Source organism: Microtus pennsylvanicus, chromosome 12, assembly GCF_037038515.1.
Source record: "Microtus pennsylvanicus isolate mMicPen1 chromosome 12, mMicPen1.hap1, whole genome shotgun sequence".
Lineage (NCBI taxonomy): Eukaryota > Metazoa > Chordata > Mammalia > Rodentia > Cricetidae > Microtus > Microtus pennsylvanicus.
In genome coordinates, this window is record NC_134590.1 from 28333912 (window position 1) to 28361112 (window position 27201).

Consider the following 27201-nt stretch of genomic DNA (forward strand, 5'->3'; position numbering starts at 1 on the left):
AGGATCCTATGTCCTCTTCTGACCTTTGTGGGAACCAGGCACACAAGGAGTGCACATACATACATGCAGGTAAAACATGCATACACGTAACATAAATAAATCTTCCAAAAAGAAAAGCCCCCTTATGCTTCATATCCTGTGGTTTTCCCAAAAGGGTTGGTTCTTCTCACCCCTTCGCCCCGTTCTCTGGCAGTGTTATTGCTATTTTCTTGAGTGTAAGCCAGGTGCAGTGGTATTTATTTGTCTGTAATCCCGCCTGCTGTGGAGGCTGAGGCAAAAGGATGACATGAACCTAGGAGTTGAGCTTTATTTGGGACAATGTAGAGAGAACCTTTTCATAAACAAACAAAAAAAGCCCACAAACAAAATGAAAACAAACCCTCAAACCAAAAGCAAGTAATTTTTCAAGTATTCTGGAAATTTTCACTAAGATGAATACAGCGGCTTGCAGGGCTTTGGTCCCCTTGTTCCTCAGAATTAGAAGAATCATGTGGAGCACATAGCAGGCACAAACAGGGCAGTTGTATGCTGCCTGAATAAAAGACCTTTCCAGGGTTGTCCTGTGTACTTTGTCCCTATGCCTGTGTCTTACTTATCTTCGTCTTGTACAGTTTTGCAGAGCAGTAATACCTAAAAAGAAATTTTACTTTAAAGATTACCTACAGAGAAGGAGTGAATTTAATTGGTAAAGCATTTGCCTTGGATTCCGGAGGTTATGAATTCATTTCCTGTGCCACAAAAATAGAAATACTGACGTGGTATTTTGCTATATAGATTACTATAATTATTTCATCAGCCTGTGATACTTTTAACTTTTTCTATTACAACCCTTGCTGCAAGGCCTGTTTGAGACACTGGCTGCTGATTGTCCCGTTAATCTCTACTTTCTATGTGTAGTGTAAGAGAAATTTGTAACATCATGAATGTTTGGGTGATCGCCACCCATGCTCGGCTCTCCTGCAGCTGTGTGGCTCTAAGACCGAGATTCTTGATCAGAGGGTTTATAAGCAAAAGTATCTGCTGTAGCTCTGAAGAGCCTCCTTACAAAGGGGGCCATCCCTCTATTTCCCCTTTTGCTGGGACAGAGGTTGTTTGGTGGCAGGAGTTAGAGTAATCGTCTTGGTTCCAAAACTGCAAACGGACTCTTGCTCACAACAGAGTGACAAGATGTGAGGACCCTTTGTCCACAGCACCGCAGGACGGCCACACCAGACCTACACTGCGTCTTCTTGAACATTTCTGTGAAAGAGACAAATGAATTTTCATTCTGTGAAGTCACAATATGAGTTGGATCATTGTTACACTCTCTGTACCTACGTACGCACGTAGAATATATCTATATAATAAATTAGAGTAGAATTGCAGGGTTGAGGGACATGGTCACTTGAATTCTCGATTGATTCCACCTAATTAACCGTTAAGTACTGGTCATTACTATCATTGCGTGGTGAGATAGTCGCCATCATGTCTATATTGCTGTGTCATGGATGCCTTTACGTTTAATGGCTGTAACCCCCAAATCTGTTGAAGATGTACAAAGATTCACATTACCAAAGGAAAATGCTGGGATGTAAAAGCAAGAGCTTAGTTCCAAATGTCAATATCTGTTATATTCTGTATCCATGGAAACCAATTCCTGTGTGTCTATAAAGGGAATGGGAGAATGGGGAAGTGTTGGAGGGTACCACTCATGCTTCATTGAATGGTGCATTGAGAGAATATGCAGACCTGCGTCCAGATTATGCACACAGTTGCATCACAGACATTCCATGATCATCCCTGTCTGTGCCTATCCACCTGACCGTCCATTTAACTACAGATACTATGGACCTACTATGTGCTCATCACTGAGAACATGGTATTGGGAAGGTCATATGGTCTTTGCTTGCCACATTGTATAGATAAGATTTTAGGGACCAAATGTTAATGATTATATAAATAGTAATGTTGTCACATGTGGGGGAGACAGTGTGCATGGAGAGATGTGGAGGAGGTGTATTAGTCTCTTCTTCCTGCTATGAGAACATTTACCCTAGTGGCTAGAGAGGCGGCTTAGAAGGCAAGCTGTGCAGGTGTGGGCACCTGCTATTCCTGTCCTAGCGTCCAAGTAAAAAGACAAGTGTGGCAACTTGTATCAGTAATTCCAGAGCTGGGAATGAGATGGAGGTGGGAGTGGTATTAGGGTTTACTAGCTGCCAGCTCTAGGTTCAGTGGGAGACCCTGCTTCAAGGGAATAAGCTAGAGGGTGATAGAGTATGACATCCAATGTCCTTCTCTGGCTTCCATATGCTTGCACAGAAGTATGTGGACATGCACACGTATGTAAACATCACACACACACACACACACACACACACACACACACACACCTTAAATTAGTAGCTCAAAAAGAGCAGCCTTATTTCTTACAGTACGTGGCCAGGTTGCTCACTCTCCTGAGGTTCTAGGGTGCATCTGCTTCCTGGCTTTTGGGATTCCTTCAGGTTGCCTGTGTTCCTTGACTCATGAGCCGCTCTGTCTCCTTGGCCAGAGATGTAGTAGTTTCAGTGTCTCAGAGCTCTGTTTCTGCATCGTCTGTCTTCATTCATTCTGACCCATGGGGTCATGAGCATCCTGCCAAGTTCATCTACCTTCTAGAGCATCCAGAACAAATGTTCTGTATCAAGATCCTTCATTTAGCCATATCTGCAAAGTCCCCTTTGCCATGCATTCATTGTGATGGGATCCAGGGGGAAGAAGTGAACATCTGGGGAGGGAGGTCATTCTACCAGTCATATCACTGGTTTTGCAGAGAAAGGCTGCCCTGTGAAGAGTTCCCTAAGATGCTGGCCTCTAAAATTTAGACTTGTATGCTGTGGGATAATGCTCTTGTACACTGTAAAGATTTGTTACTTATATTGGTTTAATAAAATATAGATTGACAAGTAGCCAAACAGGAAGTATGGGTGTGGCAGTCAAACTAGAAGAATTCTGGGAAGAGGAAAGGCAGAGAGATGCAGTCGCAAGCCAGACATAGAGGAAGCAAGATGAGAATGTCTTACTGAGAAAAGGTACCAAGTCATGTGGCTAAACATAGGTAAGAATTATGGGTTAATTCAAGTTGTAAGAGCTAGTTAGTAATAAGCCTGAGCAACAGGCTAAATGGTTTATAATCAATATAAACCTCTGTGTTTTTATTTGGGACTGAACAGCTGCAGGACCCAATGGGACAGACACTTCCATCTGTACCTATAAGGTACAGGCAGGGGAAAGGGAATAGAAAAGAACTTGGGTGACTGGAGACTGGAAAGCAGCCATTGGTCTAGGCAGGGTGTGCAGGACAACGAGTGACAAGCAAAGTTAATGACAGCAGTGAAAGCCACTAATGGGATTCTAAACAGTTTTATGTTTGAAAAGAATCCTCCTTCTGCGTGCTTAGGGGTGGCTAAGGAGGATGGTGGAGGCTGTGTAAGAGCTGGTGGCAGAGTGGATGAGAGATCCTGCAGCCTTGTCTAGCTGCAGCTGAACAAGTGTGTGGAGTGGAGAGATTGGAGGAGCTTGTCAGTAGAGCACAGAGATGGATGGGGACAATGCAGTAGCAGATGCCAGGTGTGACCTGGAGGCTCCAGCCTGAGCCCTGATGAGGGCACGGACTTTTACTAAGTGGGAAAATTCCAGGGGAGTGAGGTGTTCCATTGCAGTAGATGGGTGTTGAGGGCCGGTGGATAGGTACGTGGGAATGCCTGCATTAATGCAGCGTGGAGCTTGAAGTTTGCAGGGTGCAGATAGTTAGACATGGTCGGCTTGCAGCTGCTGCCTGGAGCCCTGCAGTAGCATCTGCTGGGACCCTGGAGAGAGACAGGGGAGAGAGGCCTTGGGCCACCTCTGGGAAAAGCCAGCTGTCTACAAATGCCCCTTCTGGGGAACTTACTGTGTTTGTAGCATCTCTGGGTGATGTGGGGGTAAAACCCAGGAGAATTTTTTTTTCCTTTGAATGCTGGGGTTGAGTCTAAGGTCCTTGCAGATGCTAGATGCGATATGGAGGTGAAGAAGTACTGACAGTCCTTACAGAGTCATTAAACACACGGCGTTGGGTTCCTAGGCTGCTGTAGCCGATTATATTGTTGTGTGGCTTAAATAATCTACCTTTGATATCTTTTAAAAGCACCAATTTATGTACTACTGATTGATTTTTTTTATTGTATGTGTATGAGGGACATGTGTGCCACAGAGCATGTGTGGAGGTCAGAGGACAGCGTTTTTTGAAGTTGCTTCTCTACTTCCATCTCTTCATGGGTCCTGGGGATCAAGCTCGGGTCAGCAGCCTTGCAAGTCAAGTGCTTTCCCTGTGGAGCATTGGCTTTGTTATAATTCTGAAATTATAACAAAATTATTATCAAAGCAGATCCTGGGCCAACGCCTGGTCGGTAGAGGGCTGCACCCCCACCCCCACCCCAGGATTCTTTGTGTAGCCCTGGTTGTCCTGGAACTCACTTTCTAGACCTTGAACTCACAGAGGTCAATGCCTCCCCAGGCATTTCCCTGGCAGAGGTTGAACCGTGCCTTGGCTTTGTCCCATCCACCTGCAGCTTCTGAAATTGTCACACAGAATTGTGTGCTCTGCCTTGTTCATGCTCCCACTTTGAAGGACAGTTTTGAACATTCTGAGCCCCCTGGATGATGCAGAGCAAGCCCCGTTCGAGTATCTTTTAAAAAGATTTTATTTATTTATTTTATATAGATGAATGTTCTTTCTGCATGTCTGCCTTTATGGTGGAGGAGGGCATCAAATTCCACTCTAGATGGTTGTGAGCCACCATGTGGGTGCTGGACATTGAACTCGTGACCTCTGGAAGAGCAGCCAGTGCTCTTAACTGCTGAGCCATCTCCCCAGACCCTCAGATGTGTGAATGAATACCATTTCAGTTTTCCTCTGTCCTGTGAGGTAATGTATTCCCCAGTTTCGGGGATTAGAGCAGGGGTGTCCTCGCTGGACTGTTATCCACCTATACACATCCATGTGCTGCCGAATGATGTTTTGTTAAGTGCTGGGTCACGTTTACCATACTGATTCCATAAGACTATAATGGAGCTAAAAAGTTCTCACTGCCTACTGTTGTATGAGAGAGATTTTTTCCTAGAGGCATAATTCTCTCCCCACACATCCATACCACCCCCCACATATGTATAGGTGTATGTATGTATGTGTCTTTCTTTTTTCCTCAGAAAGGAACCTAGGACAGACCAAAGTAATGATTGTACAAAAGTCTAACTTGGTGAACCGATGAATTTCTGTTGGGGTTCTTAACTAGCGTATGGGTGAAGGGTTACTTACAGGATCAAGTAGGACTCAAAAGCTGCCCCTGAGTACAAGGTGAGGCATCATGGAAGCTGCAACCCTGGAGCTTTTTGTATGAAGTGCAGGCAGCTCAAGAGGTCAGAGAGTGTCCCCTCTGCGGTTCGATGGGTCACAGTCCCCTATCCCCGCAGCTTACTGCTTCTGTCTCTCTGGAGAGGGACCCCCATTTTCAGCCTTCCCGGGCATGTGAAGTTGTTTACCCCTGGTTCTCCTGAGCCTCTTCACTGTCTCCTGTAAAGCACCTTTTAACTTGGAGGGTGCTGTTACATTACACTATCTGAAGCAATGCCATCACTGTAACAGGATAGAGTGACCTGTTCCTCAGTGTGACATGCTCTGCGTCTTTATCATGACAAACCTATTGCTAGTTGTGTGAAAGAACAGCACGCACTGCTAGACAGGGCACACAACCCTTGGTAGCGACAGTAAAAGCTAAGAATCTGCAGCATGTCTTTTCTGTGCTTTGGGCTGCTTTAGCATGCTCTCTATTTACAGTGTTTCCTGGAGTGTGCAATGTCATGCCAGATGTAGTCTCGAGTGGCTCCCTAACTTTCTTTATTTTTATGTGTATGCACATGGCTCGAGTGGACTTATGTGCTCCATGTGGGTGGAGGAGCCCGTGGAGGCCAGAAGAAGGCATCGGATCCCTGGAACTGGAGTTGTAGATGATTGTGAGCTGTTGTGTAGGTGCTGAGAATTGAACCTGGGTCCTCTGCAAGAGCAATGGGTGCTCATAACCAGTGAACCATCCCTGCAGTTAGCTCCCTTATGTGCCTTCTTGATCTCACCGTCTTCTCTAGCACTTGACTTGGTCTTCTGTTTCCTTTGTCATGCCCCAAGAAGCAATAAGTTGTTCCATACATATGTACATATGCAATACACACTTCATATAGCATAGGTAGGTGGTAGGTTGTACTTTCAGGCTAGTGTGTGTATTCCCTATGTCCACTAATGATAAAATTGCCTAAATAACATATTTCTCAGAACGCATCCTCATGGTTAAGAGATGCGTGGCTGACTGTAGGTGTAAAAATATAAACAGAATAGCCCAGTGAACCCACCCACCCACCCACACTGTTGCTTAGCGACAACCACATTACCGCCTTCTGTACTTTTCCTGAACTTTTTTGTTCAGTCTTAGAAACCCTCGGACTTTTATGTGTTTCAACAGAAACAGTTCAAAGATGATAAGCTCTGAGGGAGACCTAAGAATGAGGTAGCAATAGCAGGAGATATGAGGGATGCTGAGGGATGCTGAGCCTATGGTACGATAGAGCTGAGGAGAGATGCTTAGATCACGGAAGCATCTTCATTCTTTACAACAGAGAGACACATAGGCTTATGAGCAGCCAATTAGGGGAGTCCTGGACCGCTGGTGCAAAATTTTTCTTTTTTTCTTCTTCCTACTGGGTTGGCCTCGAACTCAGCAATTCATCTGCCTCTGCCTCCAGATTGCCAGGACTAAAGACTGTGTTACCACACCCAGCTCGAAGGCCTCCAGAACTGGGTGAATTTGGGGAGTCTGGTCAGTGTGATTGTTGGACCTTCCTTTCCTTCTAGTACAGCACGTTTGACTGGGTGTATATTCAGAAAGAGATGGAGAATTTGTTCATAATGGGCTCCTACTTTGCTGGGTGGGAAGTCCAATGGGTAGGGTCTGATGGCCCTTTAACATCGGTGTGAGTGGATACTACGTCACCTCAGGGTCTCTGTTCTCAACACAAATCTTCATTCTCACTTCCACAAATAGCAAAATTAGTGCTAAGACAGGCAAGACTTACCTAGCAAAAATCATGTGTTAACTTCTCTGTGTTGCCTTTTTTTTTTCATAAAGAAAGAGCTAATGAGACCTTGTTCCTACCATTGTGTTTTGTATCTTACATTTATCTTGATCTCCCTGCCTGCCATACATTCTAATTTTTCCTGAAAAAAAAAGGATGTTGGTCTTTTTAATACTCATCTTTACATTAGTTTGTAATTTAGAAATAACTTTATTAAAAATGTTAGGCTTTTTTATGTCGGTACTATGGAATCCTGCCATAATTTGATCTGTTATCTCAAAGGCCCGTCTGTAGAGTGAAGCCATGTTATTGTGGGGACGATGGCTCTTTCCCTCATGACACTGAAACTGGCTCATGTTTGAGCATTGAGTCCTCTCTCAGAAGGCGGGTAAAGGAGCCTAGAGTGGTGGCACAGCAGAGAGAGAGAGAGAGAGAGAGAGAGAGAGAGAGAGAGAGAGAGAGAGAGAGAGAGAGAGAGCGCGAGAGCGCTCACGGAGTCAAGGCTGGGGAGTAAGAGCCTGCCGTACTTCTATTCAGTTGGCTCGGGTTCGAGTTATTTTCTATTTAAACTGTGCTTTGTGGCAAGGGGCCGTCTTACTTGGTTTTCAGTCTACTTCATAGTCATGTCTTCCTCAAGGAGGAGAGGAGAATTACATGAGTTAAGAGTACACAGCATTAGGAGGCTAAAGAGATAGCTTAATGGTTACGAGCACTTATTGCTCTGGCAGGGGATCGAGGTTTGGCCCAGCACCGACATAGTGGCTCACAACCGTCTTTACCTCCAGTCCTAGGGGATCTGACACCTTTTTCTGGCATCAGGCACACACAGAGTGCACTTACACACTTGCAGGCAAAACATTCCTACACATAAAAGTAAATTAAAGAATATACAGTATTAGAAATTGTTGAAAGATTTATTCTGTTGTTTACTCACACGTATGTGTGTGTGAGCACATGTGTGTGCAGATGTCTGTGGAACCCAGAAGAGGCCATCACAGCCCCTGGAGCTGTGAGCCATTTGACCTAGGTGTGAGGTCCCAACCTCAGGTCCTCTGTTAGAGCAGTATACACTTTAGTTCATGAATCATCCCTCCAGGCCCACTAGCATGACCTTTTAATGCTTTCCGTTCTGTTTCCCAAATCCTCGTGTCCCTGCGAGCTGTGAGAAGAAGGCTGCAGATGGTGAGGGACCAACATCAGCAAGGCACTCCGGTCCTGCCTATTGCTCCATGTCCATGCTTGGGCTCTGTACTCACAGACCAGTCAGATACAGACTGGAGGCATTTAAGCATCTCACCTGTTCTGAGCACACTTTGTCTTCACACTCTAAACAATACAGTGTACCAACAGATTATTTAGCAGTTATATGATACCTGGTATTGTAAGTATTGTAGGAAAGAAAGACACATAGGAGAATATGCATAGGTTATAAGCCACTACTATACCAGTGATTCTCAACCTGTGGGTTGCGACCTCTTCACTAGGGGTCACATATCAGATGTTTATATTACGATTCACAACAGTAACAGAATTACAGTTATGAAGTAGCAATGAAATAATTTTATGGTTGGGAGTTCACCACAACATGAGGAACTGTATTAGAGGGTCGTAGCATTAGGAAGGTTGAGAAGCACTGACTATATTATTTATGTAAAGGCACTGAGTGTCTTTCCAGGGGGCCTGGAACCTGCTCCCCATGGTCAGTGATCTCCGTACCTGACTCAATGAGCTTTTCTTACTTTCAGGCAGCCCACTCAATCTGAGTGGGAAAAGACCATTCATTACTAGTGACTAGCCCCAAGTAGGCGGGGCTTCATCACTGTTTTGATGGCTAGGCTCTGGCAGCATTTGGATAAGATTGAGTCTGACTCCCCAATTCAGCCTTTGGGAATTTATTAGAATGGCTTGCAGGTCCAACTCATCTACCAATGAAAATCATGTAGTTGCTTAGTCCGTGAGGCTGGGTCTCAGTATATGCTGGAATCCCAAAGAAGTAGGTTCTAGTGCCAGTGAAGGAATGGGCTTGCTGGTGAGAGCAAGCGGGCAAAGAGAGCAAGCTTCCTTCTTCCGTGCCCTTTAGACAGGCTGCCAGCAGAAGGTGTGGCTCATGCTAAAGGCGGCTCTTCCCACCTCAAAAGATTCAGATGAAAAGTGATCTTCTTACTGTGAATGATTTAATTAAGAAAAAAAAATCCCTCCCAGATGTACCCAGTCTCTTGGGTTTTAAATCACTTCCAGACATAGGCGACTGGGAATAGTCATCTTATAAGCTTCATGAGGATGAACTGCACAGTCCCTGGCACAGAGGGCATGGGAGTCTCGCTCACCATGCTGGAGTATCACCAGACTTAGCAGTCTGATGCATCCGACAGCTGTCAGGTTTCACATCGAATCCTTTCATTATCTGCAACATTCTCTGGACATAGTGCCTTCTCAGTACGACCCTCTCCGGGTCCTCTACTGAAAGGTACAGTCGTGTGGCCTTTACAACTCAATGCCCCTTCCATCCCCAGCCGTCTCACAGCTGTATTGTCTAATACTTGCTTCATGGTTCAGGCTGTCGGTCACGTACACAAAGGGGAACTCCATGAGAGCAGGCACGCGTGTCCTCTTCCTCAGCATTCTCATTGATGTCTGGACCTGGAGACGAGTGCCTGGCTCAACAGGTGCGCAGTGGAGCCTTATCAGCATAAAGAAATTGACTTTGAAAGTGGTCCTGTCTTCCAGGCACCCTGTTTCTGAAAGTTGCTGCAGCTGTCTGGAATGTTTTATTCAGAGGATCATCTTCTCATTTACATACCGATCTCAAATGTCCCGGCTGGGGCATCTCATGAGTTGGCTGCGAAGTCCAGCGAGGGCATGAAAGAAAACTCCTGGTATCCCCCATATGTTGTTGACAAGGGGTGCTTGTTTCAGAGTGGGCCAGCTCACATCACCTCATTTCCTCTTCTGTTTTCACGCCACCTAACTCTTTTTATGTTTTCTTGTAGGGCACCAATGCCTCTGCTCTGGAAAAAGACATTGGTCCAGAGCAGTTTCCAATCAATGAACACTACTTCGGATTGGTCAATGTAAGTATTTATTGTTTCCCATATTTAGGGTATTTGATGTGACTTGCTGGCTGGCTTTTTTTTTTTTTTTTTTGCTTTTTGAGACAAGAGCTATGTAGCTCTATGTCTGTTGTGTCTGAACTCATTATGAAGACCTGGCTGGCCTTGAACTTCCAGTGATCCTCCTGCCTCTTCCTGAGCACTGCGATTTGTGGCTTACGTACCACTCTCTGCTGCCATTGCCACCATTATTCATTGTTAAATAACTGTGTGTTTTAGTTAGTAGTAGAGGCAAATACTGGAGAAGGGCATTTTAATCTACTATTTAAAATGTACTAAGTGTTGTCCCCAGCAAAGGACTTAATAATTACTACATTATTGATTGAAGTCACAACCCTTTTCCTGCATGCCTTGAGGGGAGTCCCTTTGATATGCCGCTCTTAGAGTGACTTCATTCGCATTTGTGGCTGAACCTGCTTTGATTTGTCCTCCCTTTCTCACAGCATAGACTTTCCAGTCTTCGTTTTGGTTTGGGCCAATACAACGTGACCTGTACTTGACAAATAATATAGCTTGTATTAGAGATATATAATAATATATCTTTAGCTAGGAGTGAGCTGTCAGTCAAGGATCCATCCAAGAGTCATTTATCCCAGAGTCACTTGGCCCCATTGTTGTGTGACAAAACTTTTCCTATCCGCTCACCCCAGAGTGATGTAGGGAGCTCACGACAGAGCAAATTACAGACACCATCGAAGTCCAGTTTGGTGAACCAGTGAGTTTTATTGAGGTTACGTACAGGAATATGGGTGAGAGGTTCCTTAGAGGAGTGGGAATGAGTCAGAGACAGCTGGGTCACCAAGGCTCACCCCAACATGGGTGACAGACAGCTCACTAAAGTTGGCAAAACTGGAGCCTACGGCACAGCCTGCAGGCAGCACACCAGGGTGGAGAGGGTCCTTCCCAGGCAACTCTGCCTAAGCCTCCTCCAGGCAGCTTGGCTGGGCTGGTTTCTGCTTCTTCTAGGCAGCAGTCTGGTCTCACAGTTTTCTCAGCTTTTGTTCTTCTGAGAGTCCCCTTTGTAGTTTAGCGTGGCTCACTCTAGCAGGGAGGGGCCTAGTGGATCCAGTCAGCTCCTGGGACTTCCTGAAACTGTTTTGGGTTGGTTACTTTCCTACTTAAGGGGCTTTTCTGTAGGATGTGGAGTTTCGGTCTTGGAGGAAACTGTTTTACAACCTGTTTTCCTTTGTGCTAGGCAGGAGCCCCTAGTACCTGGCCCTCCTTGGGCTCTCTTCCTTGGTAAGATGGTGGTAGGTCAGATGTTAAGGTGGTATTGCCCATCAGCTCTGTGCTTTTTCCTTCACTATATCCTCTTTATTGAATAGAAGTTTTATGTGTTGAGGGTGTTCATAGACACACAGCTTTCTGGAGGAGCTTCTCTGCCAGTCTGCCAGCTTCCTGCTGTGGCACGTGCTTGAAGAAGTTAGCCACATTCTTTCTGAGTTAATGCTGCCTTGGATGTAAAGGAAAGAGCCCCAATTTTTATTCTCCATGTTCTGTTAACTAGTGGTATGAATTGTGGCAAGAAACTTGGTCTTTCTGGCCTTTCTTTTCTACCTTAATAGTGGCTACAGTGGTATCTCCCTCTTGAGCCACAGTGAAGGATGAAGGAGAGCCCCTAGGTGAGGCCCTGGTAGAGGCCTGGGCATGCTGTAGACACTTGGAAAATAATCCTCTTATTTCCCCATAGTTGATCACTAGTTCAGGCCAGCTGTGACTGAAGGGTGTCTGGGTAAAAGACACTGAGAAGCAGAGAGAGACCGGACAGAGGAGAGCTAGGCAAGGCCCCAGGAGGACAGTCTTCTAATATAAATACAGCTTATTTTAGCCGCTGTGCAGGGACCTCCACTTGACTCTCTGAAGAAAGTTGTTCAATCCGTGGTAATTTTTTCTTGACTAAAGAAAATACAAATGCAGACAATGGAGAATTATGACTCTTGCCTGACTAGTAGAAGAATTATGAAGGCTGTATCTATTAATAGATTCATTTATGATTCCTGGGATGGTAATTTATGGAGGTGCCAGCCTCTGCGTGAAGGGGTTTGTCACCTGTTACATGGTTGTGTCAAGGAACATTAAAATACCTAGGCTCCGAGGATGTTCGCACCAAGAGGTAGTTGAGCGAAGACGCCCATGCTCCGTTTGACCTTCTACAGTGCTTTGGGATCTGGGCTATGAATCTTGTTATTTCTTTGGAATTTCTTCCTGTTCATTTGCTGTGTGGGAATAGCTGAAAATACAGGTCTCAGCTGAGTCCTCCCACGGAGCTAGGCTTCCAGCCACTTAGAATCCAGTGAGATAATGACATTGCCTCTGCAGTCAAAATCTCTGTGTCTGTGACCTGGAGAGGAATGAGTGTTGCTGTGTGGGCCCTACTCTGATTATTGGGGGGGTCAGGAACTTGTGTGATACCATATTGGGACAATTGCCACCTTGGAGGAAACACGAGGCAGGGTAATTTAGAAGGTAAGAGGTAGGAAGACGGGAGGGTGGCCTATGGAGACACTTTTTGCTCCATTGCGTTGGAGTAAGTGAGACTTTGCACTCTGGGGGCAGTGACCACTGTAATCCTAACAGAGAAAAACAAGCCCTGTTTCCTAAAGACTTCTGCTGCAAAGGTAGTTCTGAACTCCTGAAATAATCCTCCCCACTGTTATATGTGTGTATATGTATATGTTTACATACACATATGTGTATGTATATGTATATATTCATATAAACACATAAACATACATACACGTATATCACACATATACACATACACTCACACATGCATGTGTGCGGGTTCGCACACATGTGCAAATACACACACACACACACACACACATCTCCCACTGAGCTATATCCCCGGTTGTCTCAGGTTTTTTTTTTGTTTTCATTTTTTTTTTTTATTTTTAATCTCACAGTCGTGGGAGTTTTGTTTGTTTGGTTTTGAGTTACAGCTCAAGTTGACCTTGAACTCATAGCATAGTACAGGCTGGCTTCCAGCTTGCAGTGATCCTCTTGCCTCAGCTTCCCAAGAGCTGGGATCTCAAATGTGCATCGCCATGCCTGCAGTCACAGGGGAGTTTTTTATATTGCATTGTGACTTTTCTTTAGCCAGCTGCTCTTCTGAGTCCCCATGCTATGTAGGTTTCAACCTCCCCTACCTCCCTGAAGATAGGGCTCCTCTGTGTAAAAACCCTGGCAGTCCTGGAACTTGCTGTGTAGGCCAGACTGGCCTTATACTTGAAGAGATCCTCCTGCTTCTGCCTCCTCCGTGCTGGGATTAAAGGCAGGCACCACCACTGCCTGGCATCTTGTCTCTTTTTTTCTAAGTACCAGATCCTATTAGGTTCTTCATCAGTGTTCATCAGAGTGTTTATATAAGTTAGACTTTGATGGCTCAGGAAAGCACTAGAATTCCTAGGCTTCTCTTATCTGTGGGGAATGCATTCCGGGACCCCCAATGGATAACCTAAAACTGCATAGTACCAAACTCTATAGAGATTATGTTTTTTCTATCTGTTTACACTGGTGGTAAAGGCATAAGAGATTAAATAATGTTCTAATAAAATAGAACAATTACAGTAATCCATCAGTATTAGTTTGTTTCTTAATACGAGGCTGGGGCCATTGCTGAGTAATATAAAGGTTACTTGTGATACCCAGGAAGTCTACAAAGTCGCCAGTGGGCAGGCACCACAGACGTTATGCCTACGCTCTGCTAAGGGATGATTCACATCTGGGGCAGGATGGTGTAGGATGGTGTGAGATTCCATCACACTGCACGGAATGGGACACAATAGAAAACATATAGATAATTTATTTCTGTAATTTTTCCACGTAACGGTCACAGACTGTGGGTGACTCCCCGTAACTGAAAGTACGGCAAGCTAAACTGCAGCCCAAAGGGTTGGCTCTGTTACTGAGTGGTTCTCAACTTGTGGGGTGCCACCCTCTGGGAGTTGAACAACCCTTATGCAGGAGTTGCCTAAGACCGTCAGAAAACACAGATTTTTACATTACAATATATAACAGCAGCAAAATTGCAGTTATGAAGTAGCAACAAAACTGATTTTATGATGGGGGTCACCACAACTTGAGGAGCTGTGTTAGAGGGTCGCAGCATTAGGAAGGTGGAGAGTCCCTGTTGTTCCTGTCCTTGTTGATCAGATCCACGGTTATCTATTCCGGCATATTGGCCTCTGTCGGGGGAACACAGGTATTGGCAGGGTCCTGCATCCTGGCGTCTCACGCTCCTCCCCTGCTCAGAGACGGCTTATCCCCAGACAATGACTCCAGTCACCCCTCTTGTGCCTTGGCAGTTTGGAAACACGTGCTACTGTAACTCCGTGCTGCAGGCCTTGTACTTCTGTCGGCCTTTCCGGGAGAATGTGTTGGCATACAAGGCCCAGCAAAAAAAGAAGGAAAACCTGCTGACGTGCCTGGCAGACCTTTTCCACAGCATCGCCACGCAGAAGAAGAAGGTCGGCGTCATCCCACCAAAGAAGTTCATTTCGAGGCTGAGGAAAGAGAATGGTGAGCTGTGGAGCCTTAGTGGGTGACGGACCTGGTGGACGGCGAGAGCAGGGGTTCTGGTCGCCTCCACATGGAAAGCTCACTCTAGTTTATTAACGTTGTGAGTGAGTGCGGTTAACTGGAGTGGTTTCGGGGACTGAAGAGATGGGAGCACTTGAAAAACACATGCTCCGGTTTCAGAGGACTGGAGTTTAGTTCCCAGGGCCCATGTGGGATGGCTCATGGCCACCTATGACTCCAGTTCCAGGGGATCTGATACTCTGCACATTATATACACTTACATAGACACACCCACATAAATAACAGTGGGAAAAATCAGAGAGAGAGCGAGTGCAGGTGCGTTATTCTGTGACTTTAATCCTAACATTCAGAAGTCAAAGACAGCAGGTCACCGTGAGTTCCAGGCCACCTAGAACTACACGGTTAGACCTTGTTACAAAAAAAATGAATTAAAATTGATTAATTAATTAAATTAGAAAGGGGAGAGGAGAAAGAAAAGAAAACAGGGTTTCCCTTTATAAGCTGTCGTGGCACTCACTCTGTAGACCAGGCTGGCCTTGAACTCACAGAGGATCCGCCTGCCTCTTCTTCCTGAGTGAGTGCTGGGACTAAAGGCGTGCACCACCACTGCCCGTCAGAAGACATATCTTCTTTTCCCATTATATAAGAAACAGAAAATAGAATAGAAATTTAAAAATTGAGGTTTGACATTCCACTTAGAATGATTTCTTTCTCTTTTCTTCCTCCCTTCCTTCCTTTTTTTTTTTTTAAACATGCTGCATTCTAAGAAGGATCATTGTAAGAGAAAAAAAATTGACCAAGGCAGCCTTTTGAGTGCTTCACTCCCAGGGTTAGATATATTGATGTAATCACTGAGTGGAACAGTACTATTGTATGCACTGTGACTACAGCAAACACAAGTTACTTAATCAGGGCTCTGGTGTGTTAGAAATAACGTGAATGTTATAGTCAACATGACATGTACCCTGTAGGCTTGAGTATGTTCAGTCTGCGGCTGTCAATTCTCAGTTGGTGGTGGTGTTTTTTTTTTGGGGGGGGGGCGTGGAAACTTTAGGAGCTGGGCCTTAGCTATGAAGCAGATCCCAGGGGTGTGCTTTTGAAGGTGACACTGGCTATTAGTCCCTCCATCATTCTGTGCTTCCTGCGCACTGTGAGGTAGCCGGCTTCTGTCGTACTCCATTGCTGGGGTGATGCTCTGCCCAGTGTCTGGGACTGAGCAACCACGCATGGAACCCTCTGAAACTGTGAGGCCAGAGAAACCCCTCCTTTTGTGGGTATATGTGCTTAGGTATCTTGTCACAATCATGGGGTGAATGACATGAACATCAGAGACAAGACTTTCAATCAGGGCCTTTTGTTTTTTTTGAGGAGAAATAGTGATAGAGATACATTATGTATTCTAGAAGTTTACTATGGGAATATTTGATTTTTGCAATCTGTCCGGGATGCTACCTTACTCCAATACACGGACACAGTTAACCTGGTGTTTGTTTTTCCAAAGTCTTGCTTGATTTGATAGCTAGCATTCAAAGCTGTAATAGTTTATGTGTGCTGGAATAAAAGTGACTTGGATAGAGAAAGAAGCCAACCCTCCCAGTGTAGTTGTGAGTATGACTCAGAATAGGGGCTCCCAGCTGCTTGCTTGTCCTGACAGCAGGGCCCGCAGTAGGCTTAGGTGCTTGAGCTTGTTTTAGGAACACCATGGGAAAGATGTCTGTTCACATACGCTCCTCATTTCTCTTTCATCTTTCATAGAAGATTCTTCCAGGCCAGTCTTTGGTTTAATGTGACTTTTAGGAAGAGAATCTCGTTGCTATAGCAGAATGACTCACTGGTGGTCACATCCTATCAAGAGTTGATATTCAGGGGTTCAGTCGATAAAGTACTCATCAAGCAAGTGAGAAGACTAGAGTCCAGATCCCCGGCGCTCATATGAAAAGCTGGGCAGGTAGCCCAGGATTCCAGGCTGATAGCCAGCCTTGCGAGCCCAGGAGACAGGAGGTAGAGGGTGGAGATAGGGGATGGTTAGAGCAAGCTGGGTAGCCAGAACGGCCAAATGAGTGAGTCGCAGAGTTAACCAGAGACCCTTCCCTTATAGAGAACGTGGAGCATGGATGCTGGTCAGCCTCTGCCCTCTGCATACTCACGTACACACACAAGTATGCACCTGCTCACATGTGCGCCCCCATTCCCCAGCATGTACCCTGCATGCATACACGCAAAAACAAATAGATATTATATCAGGGTTTCTGTCTAGTAATTTTGGTCCTTTTCTAGAATGATTAAACATTGGTTCATTGTTATAGGTGACTGTAAGGAGACAGGGGATATTAGTGTTTGGTGGGTGGGAGGACATAGAAAGGAATGGTTCTTTGGAAAGTTGCTCATTGTCATTGCAGTGGAGATGAAATGTATGTGTATGCCATGCCTGTCCAGTCTTTCCATATAAATACTGAAGCATGTCATGGAAAGCTCGCCCTGTCTGTCCACTCTCCAGGATGCAGAGTGTGAAATCATGGCCCTTCTCCTTTCCAGATCTCTTTGACAACTACATGCAGCAGGATGCTCACGAGTTTTTAAATTATTTGCTAAACACTATTGCGGACATCCTGCAGGAGGAGAAGAAACAGGAAAAACAAAACGGGAAGTTAAAAAATGGCAACATGAACGAACCCGCAGAGAGTAACAAGCCCGAGCTCACCTGGGTCCACGAGATTTTTCAGGGAACACTCACCAACGAAACCCGATGCTTGAACTGCGAAACTGTGAGTCCTTGGTGGGGGCCGGGGGATGATGGCTTTCGTCTTCCTTGTCCATGTGTGTTGAGATAGCACACGCTTACCGTTGTCTTCAGGACCTGTGGGTCGGCCTGTCTATCATTCCTCTGGACCTCAAGGGCAAGCACTTGGAAGTGTGGGTTCATGATGACGTCTCAGCTCGGGGGGAAAAGATGTCTCTCAGGTGGTAGGAACAGAGTGAGGAGGACAGTGTTGGGTTATTTTACTCCATGAACAGATTTTAGGGCTGAACATTAAAGTATTGAATTACACTGTGAACCACTTAATAAGAAGAGGTCAGAGGTCATCACAAAGAGGTCAGGGGTAATGTATGGACCCTTACGTGACTTCTGGGAGTCTATTATGGTGCCGCCTAGTGGTAGGGGAAGATGGATCCTGACTTGTACACAGTCAGCTGGCTAGGTGAAAACCCCGTCTCCGGGATTTTTGGGAGTTGGGTATCATGTGTGTTTGGTTGCATCTAGCACCTTGGCTTCGATGGAAGGCCCTTAAAGTTACTTGGATTTAGGGACATCCTCTCTACAGAGTGACTCAGAGTGATGTAGTTGCTTGTTATACTTAACTCAGACTTTGAGAGTGCCTTCATTGTTTGGCCCAGCTGCCCGAGTCTCAGTGCTGGCCCTGACTCCCAGACTTTTCCAACCTTCCGTCCTATTGCTGCTTTCTTCTCTGTCTCCACGTCCTCATCTTAAAGCAGGGTTGATGTGCACACATCATCCCACTGGTGACTGGTAAGAGCGAATGCGGCGCCCTACTTGACACACAGTAGAGTGTATAATGAATGTCGTTTGTTGTTCATTCTAACTACTAAACCCACAGAAAGCCTGTATCTCTTTAGTGCTCACAGAGTTTCTTGATTTGGACAGATGCGTCTGAATATGTATTTTTCTGGGGAAGAGAGATAAGCAGCTTTTTAACAGACTCAGCTAAGGGCCCCCTGTCATGGCCTGCCCAGCTGCCGTTAACAGTATCATCCATCATGGGTGATTCAAACCAGGGCTTCTTAACTTCTTTCCTACTTGTAACCTTCTTTAGCCCAAGAAAATTTTATGTGACTGGTTTATACAGTAGGCATATAAACCAAACATTTATAATAATCATACATTTATTTTGCAGCAGTTCTTTGGGGGGGGGGTTCATATAATTTTACCATTTATTAAAGGTGAAAGCATATTTGCATTCTAGTGAGATGGGCTTACTTGGTAGTGGCTGACTCTTTGATACTGTGGGGTGCAGAACATCTTCAGTGTTTTTCAGAGCCGATCAATATTTTGGTTTTATAATCATCAGTGCTGAGAACACCGTTTCACGTGAACACAAAGGGGAAAAGTGGCAGAAGTGTATTTAGAACCATTTCATGAAGTGTTGGAAATTCTGTCCTAATCCTAAGATAAAATTAATTTAGCATTTTTAAAATTTTTGCTTTTAAAAGATATATTTATTTTTTTATGTATATGTGTATATTTTTGTATGAGTTTAGATGTACACATTCATGTAGATGCCTTTGGAGCCCCAGGAACTGGAATTATAGGTGGTTGTGAGCTGCCCTATGTAGGTATTGGGACATAAATCCAGGTCCTGGACAAGAGCAGTGTGTCTTTAGAACACACAGCACTCTAGCCCCTGAGCCATATCTCCAGTCCCCATGTAACAATATTTAAAAGACGCTTAAGTCAGCAACCCTAACAGCAGTTTTTAAAATCAAACATTCTAACACAATCTAAACATATACTGATTTAATACTTATTTGCTGAGGAATGATTGCGGGAAAATATATTTAAAAAACCTTTTTTCTATAATTCAACCACTGTTTTTCTTTTTTTCTTCTTTCTTTCTTTCTTTCTTTCTTTCTTTCTTTCTTTCTTTCTTTCTTTCTTTCTTTTTTGAGACAGGGTTTCACTGTAGTTTTAGAGCCTGGCCTGGAACTAGCTCTCACTGTTTTTCTAAGAGCAGAAAACTTTATGCAATACAACTACTGCAGTTCAGGAAATACAGTAGCCTCAGATCTGAGCCCATACACGCCGGCTAATATCCATCGGCAGTAGTGAGACAGTGCACACGGTGCCAAACGAGTGTGCTGTGTGTTCAGAGCCTAGACTGCAGGGAAATCTTAGGTGAGGGCCATCAGAAACACCTCGGGTTCGCTGTGGGTTTGATTTGATTAGTTTCGGTCATTGTATGTTCAGAAACTTGCATTGCTAAATTTTCCGCAGCTCCCATATTAAGTTATGTGAAGAACCCATGTGGGGGTCACAATCCACAGTTTATAAATCGAACACTCAGACAGTGGAGGTTTGCTCCTCGGAGGCTGGAAGCTGGAGGACTGAGGTCAGGAGGTCAGCTTGACTGGGTTCTCTCTCATCAGCGTGCGTTACCAAAAGGCTCCATTTCCACATACAATTTCTCTACGGAGTGGGTTAGTGACTGTATTGGGAGGTCACAACACTCGTGAGTTGTGATCCTTAAACAGCTAAGCAATATAGACTCACACTTAAGTATCAGAGAGGGGCGGGAGCTCTGCATGGTGATAATCCTTTTGATGTCCTTTATAAAGTTTTATTTTACATTTCATAGCAGCATTATTTGTCATAGCCACAACCTGGAAACAATCTAGATGCCCATCAGTCAAAGAACAGATAAAGAAAGTGTAGTGCATTTACACAATGGAGTACTACACCGCAGCAAAAAATAACGACATCTTGAAATTTGTAGGCAAATGGATGGATCTAGGAAAAAAAATACTGAGTGAGGTAATCCAGACCCAGAAAGACAAATATAATATGTACTTACTCATAAGTGGCTTAGAGACATAAAGCAAAGAAAAACCACCCTACAGGACACAACCCCAGAGAACCTAGACAACAAAGAGGACTCTTAAGAGAGACATACATGGATCTAATCTACATGGGAAGTAGAAAAAGACAAGATCTCCTGAGTAAATTGGGAGCATGGGGGTCATGGGAGAGGGTAGGAGGGGAGAGATAGGGAGGGGAGCAGAGAAAAATGTAGAGCTCAATAAAAACAATAAAAAAAGAAATTGATGTTCTTTTCAACACCATTAGAATCAAGTTTCCGATTCATTCCTCATAGAAGTAGTTGAAAACCACAGATAAGTGAAAAAAAAAAGACTAAAAATTACAAGTATTCTTCCCATCCAGAGATGAAAAAATGTATAATGTTTTCTAAAAAATGTGATTATATTAGTCTAGCAACACTTGAACATTTTTGAGCAATTTTGGCACAAACCTATTTATCTGGATCTCTACCTTCCTTCATTCCCGCCCCCTTTTTTGTTCCTTTATACTTTTTCTTTCTGTAAAGTTCAAATAGATGCAAAAATAGAGAAAAGTACAATGCATTTTGTGTGTGTGCATGTGTGTGCGCATGTGTGTGTGTGTGTGCGCGCATGTGTGTGTGTGTGTGCGTGTGTGATCGAGAATTGATGACTGCTAACTCCTTGGCTCATCTTCATTTTTTATTTTCCCATACCTCTCTTCTCTCACCTTGATTTGTTTTTAAGCAAATCCCAGATATCATTTCACTTGTAATTGATATATCTAATCTGTATCTATCATTCAAAGATAAGCCTTGTTTAAAGCACAGTACCATTTTTTACACCTAAAAATAATTTCACCATTATTCACTCAGTGTTGAAGTCTGTCTGATTATGTCCTGTTATTGTAGCAGTGGATTAAGTATATTTTTTAATTTTTCATTTTTCTGTGTGTGTTGCATGTGTGTGGGTGTATATGTTGCATGTGTGTGGACGTTGCATGTGTGTGAGTGATGCATGGGTATGTGTGTTGCATGTGTGTGGACGTTGCATGTGTGTGGACGTTGCATGTGTGTGGACGTTGCATGTGTGTGAGTGATGCATGGGTATGTGTTGCATGTGTGTGGACGTTGCATGTGTGTGAGTGATGCATGGGTATGTGTTGCATGTGTGTGGACGTTGCATGTGTGTGAGTGATGCATGGGTATGTGTGGACGTTGCATGTGTGCGAGTGATGCATGGGTATATGTTGCATGTGTGTGGACGTTGCATGTGTGTGAGTGATGCATGGGTATGTGTTGCATGTGTGTGGACGTTGCATGTGTGTGAGTGATGCGTGGGTATGTGTGTGGACGTTGCATGTGTGTGAGTGATGCGTGGGTATGTGTTGCATGTGTGTGGACGTTGCATGTGTGTGAGTGATGCATGGGTATATGTTGCATGTGTGTGGACGTTGCATGTGTGTGAGTGATGCATGGGTATGTGTTGCATGTGTGTGGACGTTGCATGTGTGTGAGTGATGCATGGGTATGTGTGTTGCATGTGTGTGGACGTTGCATGTGTGTGAGTGATGCATGGGTATGTGTGTTGCATGTGTGTGGACGTTGCATGTGTGCGGGTATGTGTGTTGGAGGGATAAGTGCATGTGAGCGCACATGTATATGAAGGCACGGATGATGTTAGAGTAATCGTTCAGCGCTCTTCCACCTTATTGTTCATTGAGGAAAGGCCTCTTAGTCAAGCCCAGAGCTCACTGATACATCTGGTCCAGAGCCAGCTTGCTTTGGGGATCCCCTTTCTCTTGCTTTCAAGGCAGGAATTATAAATTATAAACTCAGCATTTAAGTGGGTTCTGGGAATCCAAACTCCAAGTCCTCCTGCTTACACAGCAAGTGATTCAGCACTGAGCCATCTCCCCAGTCCAAAGTTGGTTAATTTATACCCATATAGCAGCATGCGTGTTAATCTATAATTTATCCCCACCCTTGTTTTGAGAAATCAGGTTGTTTGTCCTGTAGTGTTTCCTACCATATTGAAAACATCTTTGTGGTGTTATTTACCTAATTAAAAATTCAAATTACAGCCGGGCGGTGGTGGCGCACGCCTTTAATCCCAGCATTTGGGAGGCAGAGGCAGGTGGATCTCTGTGAGTTCGAGACCAGCCTGGTCTACAAGAGCTAGTTCCAGGACAGGCTCCAAGACCACAGAGAAACCCTGTCTCGAAAAACAAAACAAAACAAAAATTCAAATTACATTTGTGTGTGTGTGTTTGTGTGCGTGTGTGCAGGTACCAGGGTGGTGGTGGGAGGTCAGAGGACAAGGTTCAAGTGTCACTCCTTCCACCTTGTGGGCCATCGGGTTTGGTAGCCGGGCCCTTTCCCCCTCCAGCCCCCCAAGCCGTCTCACTCACTCCTCATTTCATAGTAACTTTTACAGTAAAATGCCTGCAATTACCTAGTAGATCTGTTTCTGAGAACACTTTTGTCCATTCGTACCAGAGGACTTACTTGCAAAGGAAGGCTTGGAGCAGCATTTTATTTTATCTAATTTTTCTTCCACACAATATATTTGATCATCTTTTCCCCTCCCCCAGCTTTTCCCAGATCATTCCCATCTTCTGCTCACCCAGCTTCATGTTCTTTCTTGCTTTCTCTTAAAACAAAACAAAACAAAAACTGAAAATCAAAACAAGCAAAACAACCAAGAAGACAAAAAAAGGGGCGGGGGGACCAAGAGGAAACAAAAGCCTATAAAAACCCCATGGTGTCCGATTCATGTTGGCCAGCCTCTCCTGGGCAGGGGGCCTCCCGTGGAGTGTGGCTGATATGCCCAGTGACACTCCGTTGGAGAAATATGATTTTGGAGCAGCAGTTTACAAAAACTTGCCCGTGCCACCAACACATAGGGTCGGAAATAGAGCATCGCCAACACCCTGATGCCCTCTGCTTTGCAATTTCGTTTTTATTCTGTTCTCACCCTATTCCCTTGAGTGCATCATTATTTTCTGTTTTATGTATTACTAGTGCTTGCTCTGCGATTTTTTTAGGAGTGTTTTGTTGTTTTTAGTTATGTGTAGGTGTGTGTGTCTGCGTGCGGGTGCAAGTGCCCTTGGAGGCCTGAGGCATCTGAGCGCACACGCCTGCTAGGACTTCCCTCAGCACTCCTAAGGTCCGTGGTTCAGTTTGGCTTGTTGTTGCTGTTTGTATGAACGGCCACGTAGCCTTTGTGCCTCGGTTCCTTTGGCTGGTGCCCCTGGGGAGATTCACTGCCTCATTGCACGATACTTGAGTTTCTTCTGTCTTACCGCCATGTGGTGACTTAGTGCATGAATGTCATCCTTTATTAACCTACTTTAGGGTTGATGGCTATGCGGTCATTTTTGCTTTGGGGCAACTGTGAACAGTGCTGCCACGGATCTTACAAGGCATAAAGTCTCGCCACAGAATCCAAGTTTCTCTGGGAAATTATACCACGTCTTGTGAAAGTAGATTGTGAGGTAGCGGGTTATGATATGTTTGTCACTGTTACCATTAGAATGTGTCCAGTCCCCATGACGTTATACCAGCTTACATTCTGTATGAGCATTCTCTCTTCCTTTCTCTGTATAGTGTCTATATGTATATATACATGTGTGTGCATGCAGGCATGCCTGGGCACGTATGGAGACCAGAGGAGATGTCAGGTGTCTTCCTCCATTGCTCTCTGTCTTAGTTTCTGCAGAAGGAATCTCTTGCTGTGCCAAGATCTTGTTGTTTCTTTCCTAGGCTGGTGGCTAGCAAGCTGCAGTGGTCACTTAGCATTGGGATTTGTGGGCACATTTGGCCAGCCGTGCCTGCTTTTTATGTAGGTGCTAGAGTTCCGCACAGAGGTCCTCATGCTGGCTAGCAAGTGCTGTTAGCCACAGAGCCCTCCTCAGCATGTGTGAGAGCACTCTTAGCGCTGTGTCCCCTCCTCTAACATCACCCTTGCTGTCTAGTGGCTGCGCAAGTGTCCTTATAGCCAGCCAGTGAATGTTTCCAGCACATGCTGCCAGGCAAAGCTAAGATGCGGGATACAGGCTTGCTCTGTGTTTCTGCCATAGAACCAGGTCAAGATGAATTATCGGTTATAGAATTACAGTCACGAGACCCTGTGAAGGAAGCACAGACTCTTTCACGCGCTTCTGATGCCGAAAGCAGAGCAGTGTGGCACTGGGCTCCATACGGCAGCTGGGAAGCCTGTACCACATCTACAAGCTGGCCCCTCCTCCGAGGTTGTAATTTAACACTGTTAGTATTCCACCCTGGCAGTGTTCTGTGTGAATTTCCAGGATGACTCTGATAACAGGCTCATTCATTTTTATAGCTTAAAAAAAATCTATGGACAGAACAACTAATCCCTCAAATGCAAATATTGCATTAAGTACTCATGCTGTAGAGGTTACTGTGGAGCCCAAATGCCAAGACAGGAACCGGTATGCAATGATTGCATCCCAATTCTTTAATTAGATGGAAGCATTTGTATAATGGGATTCCAACTGTTTATATTTTATAGTGTACAAGTGTGTCTTTCTGGAGGATAGAAACAATCCTTTATAATTGATTTTAAACCTCCATATGGGGGCTGGAGAGATGCTTAGCAGTTAAGAACACCAGCTGCTCTAGCAGAGGACCCAGGTTTGGTGCCAGCACCCACGTGACTGTTCACAACCATCTGTAACTCTAGTTCTAGGAGAATCTAACACCCTCTTCTGTCCTCTTTGGGCATTGTATGCACATGGTATACTTACACACATGTAGGTAAAACGCATGTTTTGGAGGAGCAGCTTAGAGATTAAGAGTACTTACTGCTCTTGCCGGGGGCCTGGGTTTGAATCCAAGCACCTCCATGGTGACCCACAACCGTCTGTAACTCCAGGTCTAGTGGATCCAAAGCCCTCTTCTGGCTTCTGTGGGCACCACGCATGAACGTGATGCCAGGCCAAACATGCTTGCAAAACACCCGTGCAATGTAAAATAGAAGTGAAAACAAAATTAAAAACTCACATGTTTATTTATTATTATTTTAAAGCGATTTATAATGCTGTGTAAACTGGACTACAATGTGATGTTTTGAAACTGTATGCACTATATAAAACAAGTCTGAACAATTAGTGTATCCACTGTTTCAAATACATATCATTTCTCTGTGGCAAAACATTCGCAATCCAGACAGAACAATCTTTAAAAAGAAGGACCCCCATTGATAAGTCATTTGAGAGGAGTCTATATGGATTTCTTATTTTTCTTTTCTGATTACTTGGCTAGCCCCCTCTGTTTTCCTAGACCTCAGAGCTGGGCAGACTGCTAGGAAACATCTAATCTTGTTTGCCCAGTGCCCGGGTATCTTCTAGGATCTCCAGCCAGTTGGTCACCATCATCCAGTGGACCCTGGCCAGAGGCAGGGAACCCAGTCTTCCAAGGATGCATTCCATTTTTAGCCAGCCCTAATTGTTAGAAAGCCTTGGACTTTCTAAGAAAGAGCATGGCCTGCGGGCGTCTGCTGCTGCCAAAGTGCAGGGCTAGGTTTCATAGAGAATCTCATGAGCCCTGAGGACCTAACTTTCCTTTGGGAACCCGCTTTGAGGACGTCCCTATGGCAGGCTGTGCACTCACTTTCATCAGAATTGCTGAAGCCCCCATTGTGAAATCTCACAGTGGATTAACCTATTCTAGATCCTGAATAGCAAATTAGCCCTGAGGGCACCTTTGTCCCTGCCTCAGCCTCTTGTTCCTCCAATTGTGGGAAACCTTTGTGCCCATCTTGAGTTCCACCACAATGGCTGATTTTCCAGCGGGCCTCTCTTGGGGAAGCATGGCCTGGGATTGCAGTGCAGATGTCAAATGAAGGATTTTATGGAGACAAATGGTGTCCTCTGCAGTGGAGCTGGAGGGGCTATTTTAAGGGGTAATCAGGGCTCACTTCTCCATGCAACCTTGACAAAGGCACTTCTGAATTTGGAATTTCAGGATTTTTCCACTTGAGCCTAACCGTTCCCTTGGTTGTTCTTTTGTTTTCTTCCTAAGATTTATTAGGCCAGTCGGAGCTTAATCTTGCTGTTGTTTATTAATTCTTCCTCTTTTTATGTAAAGCTGAGTTTTGGCCTTGCAGATCACGGCTTCTCAGAGCCTGTCGGTGGCATTACAACACATTTGTATTTGTCGCTGGAGCCAAACTGATGTGCAAAGAACTGTTTTATTAACAGAACCAAGTCTACAGCTCTTATTACCTAGTTTGCAGAGGTCCATATCGCTCTGGTAGAGCTTCCGAGACCCCCACAGACAGAGGGTGGAGTTGGCTGAGGCAGGAGGAAGGCTAAGCTGTCAGACAGGAGACAGCACTTTCCCCAGTCCCATCCTTTGGTACCAGCCAGGGCAGTGTCGTCATGGCAGAGACCTAAGGAGCTGTCACCTTTCCCACTAACCCAGGAAGGGAATCAAGGGAATCAAGGGTCTTTTCTCCTCTTTTTAAAGGTGAAGTTTTTTTGTGGGTGGGGGAGAGGCACAGCAGGCTCAGACTTAAGGATAAAAAAAGGAGAAGCGGCTGTAGGCTGCTCATGCTGAGAGTGATGTGTTTCCTTGGAGACAAGCCGTATTTTCCCTTAGACCAGATCCTTGTGTGGAAGAAGACTATGCTTTCCTGTCTCTATTGAAGAAGAGAACCCCCTAAAAAAAGCTTCTAACCACCCCCGACCAACCAACCAACCAACCAACAAAAACCTGGACAGCCCCTCCTTGTCAACCCTTTAAATACCTCCACGGTGTGGTTCTTGACCACTAATGGGGGCTGTGGCTTCCTGGAGTGGCGACAGAGAAAAGTCTAGATGGAGCCGGGCGGTGGT

The 27201-nt window shown here is 45.0% G+C and overlaps 1 protein-coding gene across 1 annotated transcript in view; it reads left to right on the forward strand.

Annotated features, from left to right (window-relative positions):
- The window catches only part of Usp46 (ubiquitin specific peptidase 46), a 74214-nt gene that overhangs the window by 16964 nt on the left and 30049 nt on the right, over positions 1-27201 (forward strand). The window contains exons 2-4 of the mRNA XM_075943076.1: positions 10110-10190; positions 14537-14750; positions 17307-17536. Of these exons, the coding sequence (XP_075799191.1) occupies positions 10110-10190; positions 14537-14750; positions 17307-17536 (525 nt within the window). The remainder of the gene's footprint in view (positions 1-10109; positions 10191-14536; positions 14751-17306; positions 17537-27201) is intronic.